The sequence below is a fragment of the Aptenodytes patagonicus genome, chromosome 2 (genome assembly GCF_965638725.1).
Source record: "Aptenodytes patagonicus chromosome 2, bAptPat1.pri.cur, whole genome shotgun sequence".
Classification (NCBI taxonomy): domain Eukaryota; kingdom Metazoa; phylum Chordata; class Aves; order Sphenisciformes; family Spheniscidae; genus Aptenodytes; species Aptenodytes patagonicus.
In genome coordinates, this window is record NC_134950.1 from 110,824,748 (window position 1) to 110,846,211 (window position 21,464).

Below are 21,464 nucleotides of genomic sequence, written 5' to 3' on the forward strand. Positions count from 1 at the left end.
GAATTAAAAAAGAATTAAAAGGGTAAATTTCCAACTAGTTCTGTCCAGATCTATTCACGTAATTTACATTCCTTCTAGCAGAAAGTTAAAATTACCATTTAACTATTGACTATTGCACCTTTTTCCTGAATGAAATTCAGTGCAACACAGTGACTGCCTAAATAGTAGTTGTAAAAAGCCTTATTTCATCTTTCAGTGCTAAAATAGAGAATGACCTGCAAAGGTCCCTTCTAATTCTGTTCTACAGCACAGAGGAAATGAGGCCAAAACAAATAAACTGAACTTCAGCCTTCTGTATAAATTTAGGAAGCCTGTCAAGGAGAACAGCCTGCTTTCTTGATTCTCAGGTTTCTCCATGCTTGCAAGATACCAGTGCAACCTACAGAGTTACATTACTCTTGGTGAAGTATCCGAAAATGGTACCATCTATGTTTTAGAATGCTTATCTTGTGCTTGGTAGGCAACACTCCAGCGAAAATCAGTGACTGATGAAGCAGAATTCACAAAAAACTGAACTAAACTCATCAGTTTTCTTAGACGAAAAAGTCTGCAATCAAGAACTCTATTTCTTGCTCTGACTGGTTTGAGAGTCTGCTGTACTGAGATGCAAAACCAGACTACAAGAAAAACACATAGAAGAAGAATAACTACTACAAGCAGGTCTGTTTCTCAGTTCTGTGGAATTCAAAACCACAAATACCTATTCATATAGCGGCATTCACTGCTTAAAGTCATTAGCCAAAAATAAACATACAGAGAGAAACAGAGAGACAAAACTGGCTATCTGGGAAGAAAATAATTCTTTAATATTCAGACTCTTCTAATGCTAAGTCATCATGCTGTCTTTTGTAGACAGAATTTGTGTCTCTCATCTTGATCATGCTGACAAGTGTGCCTCACGGATATCTGCCTCCACTTACTAACATTCAGTGTATAACCCAGTATCAGTAATATGGAAAAGACCTGGTAGGAAATGTCATCTTCCCACCAGAAGTGCACTTTTGCTCTGTGTATACACATTCCCTATTTAAACCTTCATTTAGCATCAGAGGCAAAAATACTTCTCAATTCCCACATAAAACGCCCCTGGGAATTGTCACTGGAGAAATACCACTTTAGATCTGTCAGACAGAGACATTTTATTACCTGAAGGATGTTATCTTAACCCGAGGTCTAAAATATAAATGAACTGCAATTCAGATGACTTGAGATCTAGCAGAAAGACAGAAGGGTGGAAAGCTTCCCAGAGAGATTCCACGGGGAGAAGTCTGATTTATTTAATACGGATAAATATGACAAAAAGATATTCATAGCCCAAGTCTTAATAAGTTTATGGTTGACAGGAGGAACTGAAGACAGCCTTGAGCAGCAGCTAATACACAGAACAAGATGTTAACTAGGAGAGTTGGAAGAGGAAAAAAGGAAATCCAAGGAGATGAATTCAATTTAATGGCAGAAGATTTTGGACACTCCGAAAACTTCTCTGTTAAGATATTATGGGCCAAAGGAGATGATGTCCTTTTTCAGCAACTTATCATTTGTACCGTGGGGTAAAATCCAAGGGATCTTCATAGAGCCTCTAGTATTAAAGTTGAGCAGAGAATGTTTAGATATAAAAGGTCAGAGCTGTATATGAAAAGACAACAAGTGAGAAAGTAAACAGAGGATAAATCAAGAGATTATTTTAGAACCTGCCACCATGAAAACTTCGCCTTTTCTCAAGAGGCAGAGAAGTTCTTTTCTATATTGAAACAGGGATTCGGGGTTTGCTGTTAAAAACATTGGAAAGCCATTAGATGATTCCTCAGGAGTGTTATTTTGAATGTTACTATTGTTTCTTTGAGCAAAGCAACACTCTTCATGTTTCTTAAGGGGTTATCAGTTTTTCCCCATGTTGAAAGCTTCAGAAAAGTTTGGTTTCATTAGGAAGGAATTTGGGTTAAGTTGCTGAAGCAGGTAGATATAACTAAGTGGAAGAAAAGGAGGCAATTGGGACATGAGCTGTGGCTTAACCCTGCACTGAATAGCATTTGCATGTGGCTTTGGGAAAAGTTTCACAACAGTTTTTCTGGCAGAGATGTGGGAGTATGACATTTTCCAGTTGCTGATTTCTTCTGTGCTCAAGAAAGAAGACATTAGCTTGTTAAAGCTTATAAATAAATACAACTTCATCAACAATTTATTCTCCTAATTGCAAGATCACAAATTTTGAGTAGGTTCTTAGGGTAAACAGGTAGCATATACTAAAATGAAATTACTTTTAAAACTGTAGCAGAATATCACAATCCTTTGGTATGCAAAACTACATTGGAAATCTGATTTTAAAAAGTTCTTAAAGAAAGCAAGAACACTTCCTTCTTCCATCTTCTCAGCCTAGCATTGCTTCCATCAATCCCTTGGGTAAACCCAGCAATTTCCAGGAAGTTTGCCTGGATCCCATGATTCCAAAAGCAAAATTTAGTCTAAAACTATATGGAGTAGTGAAGATAAATCTCTTGACTGTTTTCTGAGATTCTCTCCTATTATTAATCCCTATGCTGGGACATACACAATTGTGAAGATATTAATCACAGTTTACTCTGCAGAGAAAAAATCAATAGGAAGTTTAACTCTTGATTTATACACAAGCTTTAAGTATTTCACCTGTGTAATTCTGCACAGTCAGTAGCTTATTTCTTCTAATTAAATCTTGATTTCAGCTCTCAGTGGGACTGATTTTCCTCTTACTAACAGCAAGTTTATTAATATCACTCTCATCAATCAAATGGTGGCAGTGTCTGAATAAGTTTAACATAAGAAAAAGCAAAATCAAGGCCATTGACTTTGTACGACAGCTTTGCCCATCTGTGCACAAGTAAAGAGTGCTTACTGGACACTTAACAGAATGCTCGGCAGGGAAGGAAGGAATTTTTTTTTGTTTAGGGACCTGTTTTGAAGTAACAACTGGCAAGATTATGAAAAAAGGAAAAAAAATCTACTCAGTAAGCAAAATCAGGCAGTAAGTATAACTACAAGAACTAATCATCTTTCATATGTACTACGAACTGAAAGCTAAACTGCATATTGAGGTAAAATATTGTTACACCCAGAATTGTGTTATGGGCAAAAGAGCATACACCTTATTGACATAGTAAAAAAATTATTACTGTTTTTTACCAGCTCTTTATTGCCATTCACCAAGTTGAAGCCCAGGGCAGGTCAGGGACTAGTCATCTGGCCACTGTTAAACAAGGTAGAGCCAGGTCAAGTAAAACCTGAGATTCTGCTTTGCCAGGTCAGCACAGTCTGCAATAATACAAAAATCATAAGTACCGGACTACAATGTATGTAAATCACCCCTGATTCTTTCCACCACATATAAAATAAATACAAAATTTTCATAATACAGATACATATAAATGCTTTAATCAGATGTATAGAGATGAGGCAGAGGTTTAAAAGTGACCGAAGGCATGAAAGGAGCAAGATAAACAGTATCTAACATTAAAGAAGAAAATAAAATGCATTTTTGCAAAACAAGAAGTCATCTACAGACAGTTATCTACTAATGCTAACATCAACTACCTGCAATTTTTTAAAAGTAGCAGCAATAGAATGAAAGAGGGAATTAAGGCATGACAGACAGTAAGAATGTGTCATATTTAGGCTGAAGATAATTTTGAACTCCAAACAATGAGTGAAGAAGCTTCAGATATACAAAACCATTTTAATAATAAAAAAATATTATTTTTATTTTAAATATTCCAAGAATAAAGTACAGGGATGACTTATCATTCCAATAAAGATGAAGAAGACCGATTAAGAAACTGAGAGAAGTTCATGAAGAATTGAATATAGTGAAATCTCCAGTGGGCAGGACATGTGGTTAAATAAATAAAGGAACAGTTAAGTGCCTTTTGGAAGACCAAAGGATAACATTAAATAAGACCTATGAGCTCTTGCTGTGATCTGCTAACACTGTGAAAAAATTTATCCCTGATAAAAACAGAACAGACAACAGGTGAGAGCCGGGAAGGATCTCCAGGAGGCAAAGAAAACTGCTAAGAACAGACTGCCTGATGGCAACTCTCAATTTCTGTGATTTTAAATGCAAAGCAATGTCTGCTTCATGATTCCCATGAATCGCCTACTATTGATGCAAATGTTTTCCCACAACATGCTATGTAAACCTTTCATAGTCACTGTATTGACACAGAAGTTAAACTTTTTGTATTCGTGCTTTGTATTTGACCACCTTAGAGTATTGTATCCCTTCATTCACTATATAAAATAGAAACAGTAGAATTAATTGGCATAAAAAATAAAGTATAACCCTATTCTGGTTTCTCAAATTAGTAGTAGCTCTCACTCTTAACAGTCAGTTAATTCTGCTTGCTGATTATTTGATGTTCTTGCCTCTAAACCTTACAGCTGTCTACAAAACTTTTTACAATGTCCTGTAAACTATTCACCTTACTGACTCTACAGGTAAGTAGTAAACACAGGTCCATGTGCTATATAGGACTAGAATTGCAGCTCCTTTAACTGTACCTTCTATGCATTATTTCATTTTTATTTTTGTAAAGTGTCATCAAAATATTTCAAACTGAAACCTTTCTCTCTTTAAACAAAATGCTCAAATGAATTAGGTATGAAAGTTCCATCAAGTCGACAAGAAAATCTTTTTCAATATTGTCTGATCCCTCCCAGGCATCGCAAAGCACTTCATAAAGTAGTTCAATAAGGAGGTTTGCAGTGCCCAGCTACCAGTGAGAAACGTGGGACTTTAACTGTATTTGATACATTGGAAGGCTAGACTCTCCTGTTTATCTGAACTCCACTCATGCTAAGTTAAAGCTCCCTGAGTCAGTGTGTACAGCTTTAAGGTGTTTAAGGAATATTATGACACTGAAAAAAAGACAAACCAGAACTCTGTTCCACACCAGTATCTTTAGTGCAGAGACGCGCAGGAACAAACTCTGCCACCTGCACATCAGCATACAGTTCTCTCATGTAATTCCTGCCAGTCAGTTCAACTACTATTTCTATAGCCAGAATTAGACTATGCCCCAGAATGAACTGCTGATGTCCCCATGTTAACATGGAAAGCTGACATTAAAAGCTGCTAATGAAAGTCAGTTAGTAAATTATGAGAGGTGTATAGAATAAAGACTAAGAGATTTTAGCTTCCTCCAGTGAAAATACGCTATTACAGGTGACAGGCATAAGTACAGCAAAACTATGAAATACAAAACACACCTGCATCTAGGCTGTGGTTTTAGTTAGCCTAATTCTTTGATAACCAGGGTGCGTACTTCCCAGTAGACAGAAGTCTAATTGTTCATACCCTACACATGCAGTTACATAGAAGGCTGCACACTTGACTACAGAAAATTCTGCTTTGCCAGCTGCAAGTAAAAAGCAACAGTAAACAATTGTGCATCTTATATCTATAGCACCACAACAGTCAGAAATCTTTGTGCCAAAGGCAGACCACTTTGACTTCTACATAAACTCAGCAGATTTATATGCTGACACCTGTTAATTCCCTGCACAAGAAGGGAACAAGTATGTTGCTGTGGTATTTGCCATACAACAGCAGCATTCCTTCTGCAGCCTTCCCTGGCAGATGCCCTATTTTCCTTTTTTATGTTCACACACACAATTCATTTCGCAGGCACTGAAATGCCTGTTGCAACAAAAGTAGCAACAAAATATTAAAATAAATCAAAGCTTTCCCAGAATAGCTATGCAAATAAAAAAAGTCCATACAATGAACATTAAACAATAAATGTATTTTTATTATGGTACAAATTATAATAACAAAGGAAACTACTAACTCTTTCAGGTATTCAAACTGTAATATGTACATATTGGATTGTATGGAGATTAAGAACAGCATCATGGCTATAAAAATGAAAGGCTGTATGTGATTCTCGGGCTACTATGTAAACTGATCATACAGACTGAAAAGATTTACTCTGAAGAATATTCAATTCAGAATGTTTCAGAAGAAAGTCATAATATGAATACTCTGGTTTTACATCGCAGTAGCTGGTGAATTTTTGTTGTTGTGGGTGAAGGTCTGGAGAAAGCAAAATAGCAAATTAACAGTTTTCACATGTGTTTACTTTCCAGAACGTTAACTTAATGGAATCTGAAAATGGTTTCGTATCAAGATATACACTGAGCAAAATTAGTGGCAAATTGGTGAAATTTTTATTTCTCATAATATTTGGCTAATCAGGACTGAAGTCTGCCTTGGACCAAAAAGGCACAAGGAAGCTCATGAAGAAGTATCATGGGTAGCCACTTCTGTCTGTAAACTGGGATTTGTAGTAGGCAGAGCTAAGGAAGAAAGAATGAGGGCGATAATTCCATGTGTTTCCTAATTATGATGCACTAACACCTTAACAAAACATTCTTGTTCAAGACCCTGCTGTATTACCAAAACATTACTTAATCCTTTCATGAGTGTATTTATGTAACAAAGGCAATGAAATGGTAACTTGTAATCTATGGCATTGAATTTTTGTGCTAAAAAAACTTGTAATGATGGAAGGACATATGATGTATTTTTCATAAAAACATTTTCATTTTACAAAACAGGTAAATTCTGATTTTTAGCTGTTATTATTTATATTTTATTCAGTTCTATCTTTAAAGTAATTAATTTCATTTCATGCTCAGCTCTATTTCATTAATGAGGTGAAAAGAAAAAACTTGCAAAAGTGTCCACTTGCCAAATGAAATGTTACTTTCCTACTTTCTCATTAAAAAAGGCATTTTTTTCTTTTTCTTACATTTCCTCAAGTCCCTGTTTATATGACTGAATATACTCGTTCAGAGCTATACCAGTAAATCAATCCTGTTGATGAAGACTGAAATACCTCCACCATGAAATTAAGAAAAATAGTAACCACAGATGACTTCAGGCAAAAAAGGCGTCCCTTTTTTGGCTAAGAAACTAGTCTGCTGTATATGCTACTTCAAATAATCACTGGGTTTTTTTCTATGTGGAGCTAGATCCATTTGCAAGCAACCCTGTATTTTCCAACCCATTATTAGATCGTGACTTTGCTGAGAAAAAGTGTTAACTGACATGCTGTAGCTAACACCGTATTGGCTACAGCTGATCCAGAAATGCCCATAAAGAATCTAGACTGAAAGTACAATTTATTAAAATGGAGGTATGAAGTAATTTTAAAAGGCTGATCAACTGACACCAGCACACACCTTTACTTCCAGAAACAAACCTAATCCTGTACCTTTTACCCAGTATTTTCCAAAACCTCCTTAGTTAGGTACTAAAAGCTCTGGTACTTCTCCACCATGACTCTACAGCATACTTAAGAGAACACTACAGTATTTTTCATGCCAGCCTTGTGGTTAAAACAAATGGATTTTTTTTTTTTTTTTAATGAGAGCTTTCTAATTATTAGGAAGTAATAGGAGCAGCCTAATTATTAGGCTACTCTCAACAAAGGAGTACCCTCACCTTTTGAAACCAAATATTTTTGCAGAGAAGAGTGCAAGACGGAAGAAAGAAAATAAGAAGCAATGTTGCCTCATAGATAAGGGGTGATACATTTTCTGGTTCATGACAGAATTAAGAATATTTGTGTCTCCTTTTTTAATCTAACAACTGTTTTAATATTCTTCTGCCTCTTAATGAAACATACAATAAAGGTTTTAATATAGTTGCAATTTAAATTTTAAATTTTGTAAAACAATTGTTCTAATTTTTAGGTCCATGATGCTTTTAGACAACACCAACAAAAATGATACTAATTAAAAAATACCACTTACCTGATGAGATGTCTATTCGGTTCTTCTTCACTTGGGTGACATTGATATGGACGCTGACTTTGCCCTCATTTATGTCAATCTCAACATTCCCCAGGTCATCTGCAAAGTTGCTGAAGACAAGAAGTCCATTGGGGTTCCAGGTTCGGAAAAGGAAACTGACTGAAAACAGATCCTGGCTTGGACGACCGGGAACCTCAAGGTAACTGGTGGCATTGAAAAAGACAGGCACTGTATGTGGCTCCACACAAGAAAAACTTAAATTTCCCTAAGTAAAACACAAAAAAAAAGCAAAAACATAAGCAAAATGGTAAGGTTCCACTAAATTCATAGTTACCTCTAGAAAAGTATTCTCGGTTTCATTCAACCTAGAGTCTACTGTGATCAATGCAAGCTGCATGTAAAAATGTGTTATTATTATATTGATTATGTTATATCATTATTGTTACTATTATAATATTTTTGCTGATGTTTCTGTTTTGTCTAGCAGTGGCTCCATTACATTTTGTACTATACACGCACACAATAAGAGGCAATCTTTGCCCTGAAGTGTTATAGTCTAACTAAGATAAAGCTTAGATGAAAGCATTAATATTCCCAGTTCAAAGATGAAGAAATGAATCACAGAGAAACTTGGTCACCAAAGAAGCCTATAACAGAGCAGTAATTAATCCTTTTATGGAAATACAGCTTTCTAAATACCCTTATATCAATGTGTCAATCAATACAATACATGAGATTGTGAAAGAAGGATGTATAATACCTTGTGAAGAGCTAGCATCTCTGTTGTGTTTTCTACTGGATAATACTAGGTAAGCTAATACTTCATTTCATGAAGCAGAAGGATTTGGAGTAGCTGATCATGAACAATGCCTAATGTTTGTAGTTAGTCAGTAATTTTCTCTGTAAAAGAAACTGCAGTTTTCACACTGTAAAATTTTACTCTTTGGGAAATTGACAAAAATCCAGTCAACTTTATTGATTTTTAAGGCTTTAAAGTGTATCTGTAAACAAGACTAAAATTAGGGACATGAATTTTTCGCTCTGGTTCTCATGTCATTTCTCACAAAAGACCACAATGGTAGGATGTATTATCATTTTTTTCCTTAGAAATCATAAATAATTTCTAGCAATCTCTGTCCAGAATTGACTTTTTAATGCATTAATGCAAATATAACAGATATAAAATATAACTGCTGAAGAATTCCTCTAACGTGGCAAAGTGGATCCTGTTCTATGGTTAGATTTTCTCATGCACTGTGGCAATTTCAGTTCAATTTGAGAAGGAAGAATTTTATCTGATGCAGTATGGAAATTATTACTATGATCAAGATAGCATTTCCTTTGATATTTATTTGTACATTAAAAAATATTGAAGATTGAACAACATTTTTGGAGGTACCTAGATGTTTAGAGATGAGGTTCACCCAAACATTGTTCAGAATCCCAATAGGAGTCAGCCATCACCTTTATCACAGAAATATTTTTAAACTCCATATTGCTGACTTCCTGATATAAGCTTTTATGTCACATATTTTTGTATTCATAGTGTATAAATGCATCTGAAAGTTCATCTTGAGGGAAGTTAGAGAATTTGGAAGCAAGATAGGAACTTTGTGTCTGAAAATGTGTGGGAGGAAAGTCCTAAGTAAATTTTTTTTAGAAGCCATTATTTTCAATTGGAGATGGGCTAGTTGACGTCAATAAGGAAGCAAGATTTAGCACTCATTTACGCATGTCCAAACCTGTCACTTTTAAAAAGAACAACACATCAGAAAACACCTTTCTGTGTCATAGCAAGATACCACCTGTGTGGCAGATTCGGTTTCTTATATATTATTTCCATGTCAAAACTAAATGAATAAAAATAATAGTTTCTTGAGCACTCAGATAGGTTCCTAGATTACTCTGCATAACCACTTCTTTTTCCTACAGAGCGTCAGAAGTTATACTGCCACATGGTCTACCTATAAAGGCCATTAGAACTAGTAGCAACAACTAGACTATCAGGTTAGCAGCCTCCATCATCAATTAAGAAACACTGATGTTTCCAATAATCTGGAACTAAAAAAGAGATTTCTTTATACTGATCTACTAAAAGTTTTGTTCCTATCTTTATAATAAAATCTCAGCATTACAAACTGTGTTCTTTTCATACACCCGTGTTCCATGGATAACAAAAAATATCCAAGGATTTAGGAAAATAATTAGCTAAAACAACTATAGGAAGCTTTTAAATTACAGCGTGATGAGAGAAATTACAACTACTTTCTAAGGAAAGCCAAAGGACCTCCCCTTATCTCCTTTGCTGCTAAGCTGCTTGGCTATTCTGGTTTTTTTTTGGTTTAAAAGTTGCCTAGAGATTTTAGTTTTAAGTTTTCAGCCAACTAAGCATTAAATCAAAATAGTTAACTCATTTGTTTGAATAGTTTTAGTCTGAACATTTCCAAGTGTGTTACAGAATAGTTTTGGTTAAACCACAAATTTTACATACAGAAAAAAAAAGCTGGAGAGTGGCTGAAATACCCTCTGTAACTCTTTGTTAACATTCTCAGTGTAATAGTCACCCTATGGATTAGAAACAACTTCTGTTACGTAGTTAAGGCAGTCCTGTGTAGACACAGAAGGCAACAGCATTTTGTAAGTGCTGACATCTCACGGTTCAGTCACAGATGCCAATTAAGTAGTGCTCAGAAAGCATTTTGTTAGACACTTTTAAGTTTCTTTTGCTGCCTTGTTACTGAGAGGAACTAACAATTTCCTCATAACAAGAAGGCTTTCATATCCAGTTGACACTGTCCTGTCATCCTGATGCATGGGATACTTGCATGTATAACACCTATTAATGTTAATGGCACTGAATGCATTTAAATCCTTTTTCACATCAGTAAATGCATTTATCATGAACAGCCTAACTGCATAAAAGATTTCTTGAGGAAGTAACGTATAATTCTAATTTCTCTGCTAGTTAGTATTTTCCCTACTGAGCTATTCAGATTAATCTGAACTGGATTACCAATTCCCTCTATGACTGCAATTCACAAGACTACTCCTCTTTTAAGTAAAGCCCATCTGATACAGATTGCTCACTAGGTCTAGGTCAAGAGTTTGAGCTAATCTGCAGTTTGTCTCTATAATAGCATCCCCGTTTTTCAAAGAGAAAGAGATCCTTTTCTGTATATTCAGAGTGACTTGCTGGGCAATGACATCTGGAAGTCAAACATATACTGTGCATTTTTACTGAAGCTGTTAGTCTTATCAGAGAATTTTTCGTACTTCATTGGAAGGGAAATGGTGAAAACATCTTAATTTGGATAGCTTGAGCTTTGTATCATAACCTTTAATCTGTGCTGCAAATTAGCTTCATGTTTACTTCTTACAAATCAATTTTGCCATCCACATTCAGATGTATTCTGTTGTGGAAATACTACTGGGTCTTAAAACTCTTCCCAATTAATAGAGCTACTGGCTGAATATGTAGCTCCCAAAAGAGAGGTAATGAGTTTATTAAGACTACTGTTAAATCAGGATGGATTATACAGTACAGGCAATGTACTGTATGCTAATGCTTATTATGTTATATCAGTATTTTTCTCAAAATAGCTTATTACTCATCTTTGAGCTTAACATAATGTTCACTTAATATAAATAATTTAATGAAAACACTCATCTTAAGTTTGTATATGATTGCACTCACTAATACATGGCATAGGAGCTGCAGAAGTGGGTGGAGCATAGACCTAGTGGATGTAAGGATAGAGGGTAGCAAATATGATTCTCCTCAGCATTTTCCGGTTACAGGCTTTAAAATTGGAGAGACTGTTCTGTGGAAACTAAATCCAATTAGTATTTAGAGTGCCTGCCTTTAATATACCTCTGGGTAGGAAAATATGATAAAGTGATTAAATTCCTAAACTCAAATTTCTCTGGACTTCTTCTTGTTAGCTGCATATTCTAGTCTCTTCTCACTAGTGGTAGAAGGGTCAATGTTATTCAGTTATGCAAGGTAATGAAAGTCCTACAAAGCTTGTTATATTTTAGTAGAAAACATAGGAAAGATGGATTTGAAGATTGCTTACAAGCACGTTCCCGGTTTCTGTCTTAGTCCTGAGTCAAGTTGTATACAAGAGTTAGCACCTACTGTGCTATTTAGTCAATGCCAACTCTTGTTTGCAACTTGGTTCAGGAGAAAAGCAGACACGTTCTCTGTCTCGGCTGTCCTTTTCTCCCCAGCTCTCCCTTTTGGGCATCTTTATCATTTGTCTCATTTGTCTTCTATGAAAACAAATCAGACTCCACTAATAAGAAGAACAATAGCTGCTCAAGACCATCCATCCAACTCATTCTCCCCAAAGAGCTGTTGCCATCTTATATATCACAAAGGACTGCCAAACTTTTTTTCCCCTCTAAATCTAAAAGAAATACGTTATTAAAGGCAGTATTGGACTTTATTTAAATTTAAAATACTTTAAAATTGTCTTTACATCCTTACTCTTCAATAAATTAGAGATGCTTGGTGGTGCTTTTTTGCTCATAACACTTATGTATATGAGATCTAAAAAAATTTTGAATTTTAATTTTGTTCAGAGACAAATCAAGATTATCATCTTATTATCATCTTTGATTCTCTGGGACTCCTTATTCTTTAAAATCAACTTGTCACCTCCCTGTTATTGTGTGACTTCTGAAATTCAACTATCTGCATCTCAGAATATTTTTTTTCTTCTATCTCACACCTCTTTAATATCCTTCTTTCCTCTGTCCCCCCCTCCCCCCTTATGATACATCTCATCACCATACTGATTACTTTGCTTGTTTTCCACTTCATTACATTTTGTCTGTCTTGCCTTTTAAGATAATACATTGTTTAGGGCAGGGTGTGCCTACTGTTACGGGTTTGTACAGGATCTCCTACAATGGAGCTTTGATCCTTGTTGGATTGCTTAAGTGCCATCATCATAATCATGATTAACAACAACAGTAGTCTCAACTGAGTCTATTTTTCATGCTAAATCAGGCTAAAAACTAAGAGAAAAAAATCTTTTGTAAGAAACATAAAAATCCATGTTGATTTAGTTAGAGTAAAATTGATTTTGCTTTTGAAGATGTGAAGCAATTTAAGTGATTCTACTGAAAACAAAGGTCACTTCTATTTTTATAGCCATTCTCAAAATTGGAAATCAACAGAACCATCAAATTAAACTAGCATGCCATAGCCTTTTGATGTACCACTAACACTGCCAAAGCTTCTTATGAGGATTTTACTTTCATGTTACAGGTAACAGAATTTTAAAAACAAACAAACAAATAAAAAACAGAGAGATGATTTTACAGAGACTTTACAGGCCTGCTAGCTATGCCACACTTTTGAAAGGATAGGATTTGCACTACAGAAATCTCTTAAGTAACACTTCCATTCAGAAAGAAGCTTTAAGAATATGTCCTACTAACTTGCAGTGGACTCGACTGTGCAAAATGGAAAGATTGCTCCTGTACAAAGATCCTTTTCTAAATCAGGCATCAATCTTTGAAAATCATGGTTACATTACAAGCTTAAAATTCACTGCAGGCAGGAAATCATAGGCAATTTTGGAAAACAGAAGTCAAAGATTCAAGAGTTCATAAGACTGAGTCGAAAAAATTCTAAAAGTGGAGTCTTCCTCCACAGCATATATATCATGCTCTTTGCCTTTGACAATACTGAAGAAATTAATGTATAGAAAAGGTTCTAAATATCAGGCTGTATTACTGAGTTTGTATAGGCAAACATCACATATTCAAAATCATCCTTCGTATTACCTTGACCATTTAGCCATAGTGTTCATACAATTATATGGAATTTCAGTATTACTATCCAAGGAGTAATCAAATGGTAATCAATCCTTTGCACTTCATCATCACTGCATATGTAAATCTTTACTCTTTATTATATAAAGAGAAAAGCAATAGTGGAACCATACATATCGTTAGCAGGACTTTGTGAAGGTTGTAAACTTGTACAGAATAAAGCTTTGAACAACTTATTCAGACCATCTCAAACTCATGGCAATAATACATTTATTTCTTACCCACATTGCCTTTGTATGCCAGCAAGCAATTTTAGGAACATTTAGAGCCTTAAAAATACAGTAATTAAAGTACATTCTTTCTTAATCACCCTGCCCATAAAGCCACAAGTTTGAACATGAAAGCAACTATGAATGCTTAAGCAAGAGAAATAATAGAGCAAAATGTTAGTAAGCTCTGTAATGTTAATAAGCTAAATAATTATTTTCAAGTCTAATATCTTGAGGCTTTTCAGAGCTACCAGAAAGGCCTGTAGAAGCATTCCCTTCTAATGATTTTGCACTCCAGCAATCCAACTAGCTCTGCAGGGATGGAAGATACCAGGATTTAAAGCCATGAGAAAGCTGCAATTGATTTAATAATAAATCTTGTCTGCGCTGGTTTTGGACTACTACTAATTTGGGAGGAAAGGAAAGGAGTACTTATCCGTTCAGCTGGTTTTCTCTTAAAAAGTATTTATCTGATACTGAAGGTTAATTTTGGAAAGATGAAATGGGACCCCAGAAGTAAAATGCTCAGACATAATAATAAAAAAAGTCACAAACGTACGTACAATAAGATCTTTGGGTATGTGATAAAATTTGTTTTGTGTTCTATATCATTCCAGTACATCACAAGGATATCAGCTACACGCACTCACAAACCTTCTAGTCTCCTTTAGAAGGAGAAGCGGAAGTTTAGATGACCATTAGATTATGCTCTTACCACATTAGAAGGTTCCAATTTCTTCCTCTTGGCAAGATCAGTGATATTATTGCCATTGTAGTTGATGCTCTCCATGCAGCCTTTGAAATTTTTCCTACTGTTAGAACTTGGCTTCCCAGAAAAAGGCATGCCTCCAAAGGTTATCTTTGAATGAAACAGAAAATGGTAGATAGCTACTGGAGGGCAAAGACTTTTAAACAAATGTGCTGTAGATGCATTTGCTTTCTTTGAACACTCAAACATGACGAATGAGAGAGCTGGCAACACTGTTTACAGAAAAAGGAAGTATCAAATAAGCACTGCAAAAGCAGAAAAAAAACCCCTGTACTGAATTTGTGATTGCAAATATTTATGGTAGTAAATTCCAAGTATTGTTACAATTGTCCAAATAGTGAGCAGACACACATCACAGTTGTTCATATATTGACTGCTCTTCTGATCGCTACTGAACAATACGTATTTCAAACAAAGAACTTGTAATAAATGTCCATCCCAGTATTTTTCTAAACAAAAGTAGACATTAAATTAGCTGGATAATCTGATTCAAATCATTCACTCAGCTCTAACTGTGTGCCAGAGCTCAGATTACAACACAGCAGCGGTGGGCTCCAATACGATACATTTGTTTCCTTTAATGCTTAGGTATCTACTTCATCCAGAAGAATTTTATGGAATCACATAGTTAAAGGTGCTATCCCCTGCTAGACAGAAGCACCTTCCACTACTGAGAACATGCTTTCATCATGTACTTATAGTCAATGAGGAGTTATCACATGACTTAGCAGGCCAAATGAGCTCCATAGAGAAGATGAAGACAACCACTGCAAAGACTCAGCCATCAAGGTCAAACAGGAATTGTTTTTCTCTTAATGCTGATTTTCATTACCCTAAAACACTGGGTTATCCAGAATCTCTAGTGCTAAAAAATGAAGAAAAACAAATACTTTACAAACTAAAAATGTTCATCTCTTACGAAGTCTCTCCCTGTCACTCCATAGAGACTATACAAGTCTCTACCACATCAGGGTCTTTTCTGAAATGTTTGGAAATGAATAAATGCTACATGTTTGCATTAATATTTTGCAGCCCAAATGTGAAGAATAAGGGACTCATGAGATTAGTCCCTGCAATCTATGTTAAGTATTTATATCCAATAGATGACGGCATAAATAGTAATGACACTCAGCTTCCCTGCCCCACAAATGCTCACAAAAATGTCTACTTGTAGTCTGCTGCTGAGATTTGGCAGAGCCAAGCTTTTAAATATCATTCATTGTTAATTCCATTTGTTATTACTGAGAGCAGGAAAATGCAGCTCTAGGGACACATTTTCCATTTTAAAAGCATGTAAGCTATCACTCTCTATCCCAAAGAGGAGGCTTTGACTTGGCATATAAGAAGAACTAAAGCTATACAGCTGAAAACCAAAATCTTTATAAATAGCACATACCAGCTATGTAAAAGCATTTTGCGGGACACATCCTCAGGTATTATAAATTGACATGACTTGACTTTAGAGAAGATACAGCACTTTACATGAACTGAAGAATGTGACTGTAATATTTTAATCGCTGTCAAACGTTCTTTTGCATGTTATGGGTTTGGACACAAGATAATGAAAAGGAAAGCATTTTAAAGAAAAGGAGAAAAATTGCAAAGAACACATACCATGACAGTGAGTTAAGAGAGACTCATAGGATTATTTTTTTTTACCTTGAAAATGCAATCAGAACTAATGTTTATTCCTCTTTTGTGCTTACTTAACTTTTCTGAAAGAGATTAACCTAGCAACTATTTTCTCTATGAAAATTTTTTTGATTCTTTCAGGTTTATCCACTGTGATTAATTTATCACAAGGGCAACACATTTAAATTTAGTCTGTGATAACTAACTCCAGGACCAGTGAGATAACTGAGAGGAAAGGAAGGAGAAGAGGTTAAGGCTCTTGCATTTATATGAATCACAGAAACACATATGCACACACACTCAAATAAGTTCCATTAAACACAAGGGGATCCATGTACATGGAGACTGAAATGTATCTTTGAGAACTGCCAGTGAGGTCTCTAATGTCAGAGAGGAGAGGAAGGTGAATCTCCTGGATTCTACTCTTACTAGGGGTAAGTTTATTGTATGCAATATATTTATTATGTAAACATGCTACATATAGAGATTTTTTATATACATATGTGTGTGTGTGCGCACGCACGAATTACCCAACCCTGGCTTATGGCATTCAGCCTAACTTTTTCTGTAATTCACTCACTTGAAAATCTTTAATAAAATCTATTTATGTGAGTTTTCAGTACCTCAGTTCAGATCTTCAGTGCTTGATGAGTAATAGTTGTACAGGCAAATTTGCTCATTATTTTCTCATTATAACTGCTACCAAAGAAGGCATTCATAACGATTTGTTGGAATATAAGTAAATACTTCATTCAGTAACATTTACAATCCTAAGTAATTTTTTCAAATATTCATATCATATTCTTGATCAAAAGATTGTTTGTAAAAATATCAATACGCAAGTTAATTCAAACTTTTCTGCATTACATAATTTTGATTTCCTCTCACTGCTTAAAAAGTTGCAAGGATGGAAATACATGTATTTGGCTCAGCCAACCACATTAATTCTCATTAGAAACAGTAAAGAGTGCAAGAAAATCATCATACAAAGTTTGTAATAACCAACATGCTGAAGGTCATGTAACAATTTAGAGGAACTGAACAAGTTCATAAAAGCAGAAGCCAGAGTGTAATCAAACAACAAATCCACAACATTTAATTACTACCAACACTTGTGTGCATTAACCTGACTGATTAAACAAAAGTTTTCTTAGAACTTTCCCAATCCTTTATCACTTCTTTATAAAAAGAAGTTATTGATGTGTGAAAATACAAGGAAGTACCTACCTACCTAAGACAAGAAAGATCAAGATCCATATTAGTAAAAAGGTTCTAATCTGCTTACTTTGCTAAAAATAAATACTAATTGTCACCACAGAATGAGGCTTTCTGATTCATGTGTAAAATAATAGTCTGAATGAAATAACAGATTGTGTGATTATTTTTTTTTAATCTACTTCCCGCTTACAGCAGCTGCTTTTAGATATTTAAAAGTATTGTATGCTTAGCTTGCTGAATAACATAGATCTCCCATTTTAAAACAAAAGGCTGAGATGGCTCTTACACCAGATGGGATCTGGTAGACTAATGAAGAGAAACTTAATTTACACTTAAGAGAGAACAGTGTTGGAAAGAAAATGTCAGGAAATGTAAGGGAAAAAATAATTAAAACAAATGTACAAAAAAGTACCAAAAGATCTTAAATTATGTTAGTTTTCTTTTCTCTTCTTATTGCACTTATCTTTATAAAGCCAATTTGAATGAAAACAAACAAGTTCCACTGTCTACCTCATAATCCAGGTCCAGATAATCAAATTCTCCATTGGTTCTGAAGTGCTGCATGTGTCTGTCCAGGGTGAGATTGATGTTTCTCCCGTGGCGCTCTATGATGATGGAGTGCCAGTGGTGATCGTCCAAGAGGCTGCCTGTCATCACAGATGTGTGGCCATAAATAGAGCCAAGCTGGTTGCTGCCTAAGATGAGAATAGAAACAATAGCAATTCTCACCTCATACCAGTTAGGCAAACATTTTCCTCTTGCTCTGTCAATATTTCACCTAAATCATACCAGACACAATAAGCTGGAGGAAGTCAGTCTGCTATGAAGCTAAGATCTGCCCAGTGGAGAGTTGCTGCCTTAAATACAAATAGCTAGACCAAATACAGCAAGTATCTGATCAGTGAACTGTATAAACAGTTATTTGTAATAGTAGTTATTTGGAGGCAAACCAGAGAAGCAATACCAACTTTCAGTTGCAAAGTTGTTTTCAGCTAGGGGTTTTCTGTGTTTTCATCCCTACAGAAATGAAAAGCTGTCACCTTTGGGCAAGGTCCTGAGCTTCCCTGGACCTGTACTGATTTATGACTGTTGAGGAATACATGGTGCCTCATAACAGACTTTGGCAGCAAAAAGCCTTTTCAGTCTGAGTTCTACACTTGTAGGCTCTGCCAGTATAGCTATACCAGTGACCATATAGGAAAAGGCTCAATGCAGACTGAGCTAACAGCAGCAAAAAATGTCTTCTGCTAACATAGCTTATTTTGGTCTTCCCTCCTGCAGCAACCTTCTTATTCTGCAAGTCAAACTACTAGCAAGAGTACAGTTTTGCAACTCTCTGCTGTGTTTTCCAGGGGCTTTTACCAGTGCAGCTATGCTAGTCAGAATCACATCTCATTGCAATCTGACTGACAGAGCTAAGCCAGCAAAGGTTGATAGCATGGATCTCAACTCAAGCAGCAGATGACTAATTCAGCAGCAAGTTTAAAAGATTGCTGCATTTCCCAATAACTCAGTGCAATCTTCCATGTTCTGAATACATGAGGACCTAAAGCATTTCTGGAGCTGAGAATTTCTTACCATCAAGCATGCCTGCAACTCAGACATTAAGGTTTGTGCATGTTGACAACCCATTCTGGCAAATCACACTTCCATGGCTTAAGACATTACTCCCCTACAAATGACCATACTGCCTTTTTGCTGAAGGCCACTGATCCAACAGCTGTTGGTTAAAAAAAAAAAAAAAAAAAAAAAAAATTCCATGCACGTCCATGAGCCTCAGTTTATAGAATCATAGAATCATAGAATAGTTTGGGTTGGAAGGGACCTCTAAAGGTCATCTAGTCCAACCCCCCTGCCATGGGCAGGGACGTCTTCAACTAAATCAGGTTGCTCAAAGCCCCGTCCAACCTGACCTTGAATGTTTCCAGGGATGGGGCAGGTTTCTTCAATGCAAAGTCAAAGCCAGTGCAAAGCAAAACCTAAATCTATCCCTGTCTCCCCATCCTCCCCTCCCACGATGTTTGAAACTAAGTCACTGGATTTCACCAGGCAAAATGAACATCCTTTTCAACTGACTCTGGTGCAAAGACAATACTCTCAGGCAGAGGAAGAATAACACCATAAACCATTACTTCTGTTTATTAAGTGAGTGCGTCACAGGGCCTATTCCCATTTATCAGCCTAGTGATTTAAGAACATCCCCACCGAGCACATATATGGAAGTTATAATAGCTTAAAAAGACAGACTGAACTGAAGAATAAGAGAAACTGGAAATGAATGGGTTAGTATTGCAATTAAAATTGTTAAAAATAGACAACTGCTATAGGAAGATATGCTTTCTTCCTCCTCATCTGCTCACATTGATCTTTAGAAAAAGAGCAAGAGAAAATGCTAGTGGAAATAATTACTATTCAATGTAAATAATGAACAGAATAATTTACTCTTCACATATCTGTAAGAGAACTAAGGAAAGTTACATGAAATCTTTTTCTAAAACTCTATTGTTTGAAGGGGAAAAAAAAACCCCTGAAACCAGATAAATGTGGGTTTTTTTTAATAATAAACACACTTTATAAATCTGGTCACTCATGAGCCTGTAGTCTTTCACTACAGGGAAAAAGGAGGCTGGAACTAGAGTAACATATACAGGGTTCTATCATAAGACTGCCTGACAAACCGATATGTCTTCTTTCCTTTCCTAGTCCTACTTCTCAGATTCTAGGAAGGCTGCTGAATCTCAACTTCATGTGGCCTGTAGCTTCCCAGGTGATTGATACTTTTTTGCTGCAAGGTTCCTAAGGGTGACCGTTACTCCTCTAGCACTGATGACAGCATTCTTTTCTCACACAAAGCCACAGCTGAGGCCAAATATAATTCTAGCAAGGCTTTTTTTGTTTGTGGCAAGTTTCTAATGACAATATATTGCTGATCCTGTTTTTCTGTATGATCTTATTTTCATTGTATCTCACACAGAATAAAAAGGAAGGAACGGAACAGAAAAAAAAAACATATAGAAAGGGAATGAACAATATTTTCATCAAATCTGATTAAACAATGTGGCTTACCATATTACTGGGGAAAAAAGGATGTAATATTTGACATAAAATTTTTATGGGAGAGTTAAAAAGTACACAAAACTAAACAATCAAAGCATACCTAAATTTAAATTTAGAACAAGTTTGGCTTTCTTCAGTTCCAAGGTGATATAGTCTCCTTGTTGTCCTTCTCCGTGGAAGATCACACCTTCGCTTTCAGAGGTCTTAAATTTCAGAGAGATGACATCTTTCAGTGTTTTCATTTTCTTGTTCCTGAATCTGTATGGTAACACCACATGGCCATCAAAATTGATAACATCAGCCCCTAAAGGAAAAAGCAAATAACATTGTTGATGAGCGATTATATATTCCCGTGACCACTGGAAAAACAGACATGCCATATGTAGATTGTACCTGAAGAGAATAAAAAATGTGCGAGTGTGATATGCATTGTAAATACATTTTCTCTTGACCATAATTTAGTACTATAAAAAGTAGGAACCAGGCAGGATGTAATTTTAATCCATAGGATATAAAAGCAGATGCGGGGGGACAAATACTACAACTGTACTCAACATTTTCGGTTTCTCTCAAATATAGTTGCTGCCATGCACAGTTTCTTAATTATAGTTGAACATGAAAGACAAACTTCTGAGTGGTCATTAATAATTCATTTGATACCTCTTTAAAATCCAGTATAGGTATCTGGGAGGACTGTAAACAGTAAAACATGAGCCCAAAGAAATTGCCTAGCAATTTTAAAAGATTTCTCAAACTGTATGTAAACTATAGGCATAAGCCTTGGCTAGTTCAGTTTTATATGGAAATCCTGGGTAAGTTGTGACCTCAACTAATTTTGAGAAGAAAAAAAAAATTCTGTCATTTGGGCTAATTTTTGTTCCAGGTTTGGTTTTATTCAAAATCTGGGAAGAAAATTGAGAGATGCAATCATTATCATTTAAAGTCAA

The 21,464-nt window shown here is 35.6% G+C and overlaps 1 protein-coding gene across 1 annotated transcript in view; it reads right to left on the bottom strand.

The window, feature by feature from the left end:
• The window catches only part of CNTNAP2 (contactin associated protein 2), a 1,225,394-nt gene that overhangs the window by 618,595 nt on the left and 585,335 nt on the right, over window positions 1–21,464 (bottom strand). The window contains exons 5-8 of the mRNA XM_076330744.1: window positions 20,618–20,821; window positions 17,971–18,155; window positions 14,557–14,700; window positions 7,789–8,053 (exon numbers count right to left, since the gene is read on the bottom strand). Of these exons, the coding sequence (XP_076186859.1) occupies window positions 7,789–8,053; window positions 14,557–14,700; window positions 17,971–18,155; window positions 20,618–20,821 (798 nt within the window). The remainder of the gene's footprint in view (window positions 1–7,788; window positions 8,054–14,556; window positions 14,701–17,970; window positions 18,156–20,617; window positions 20,822–21,464) is intronic.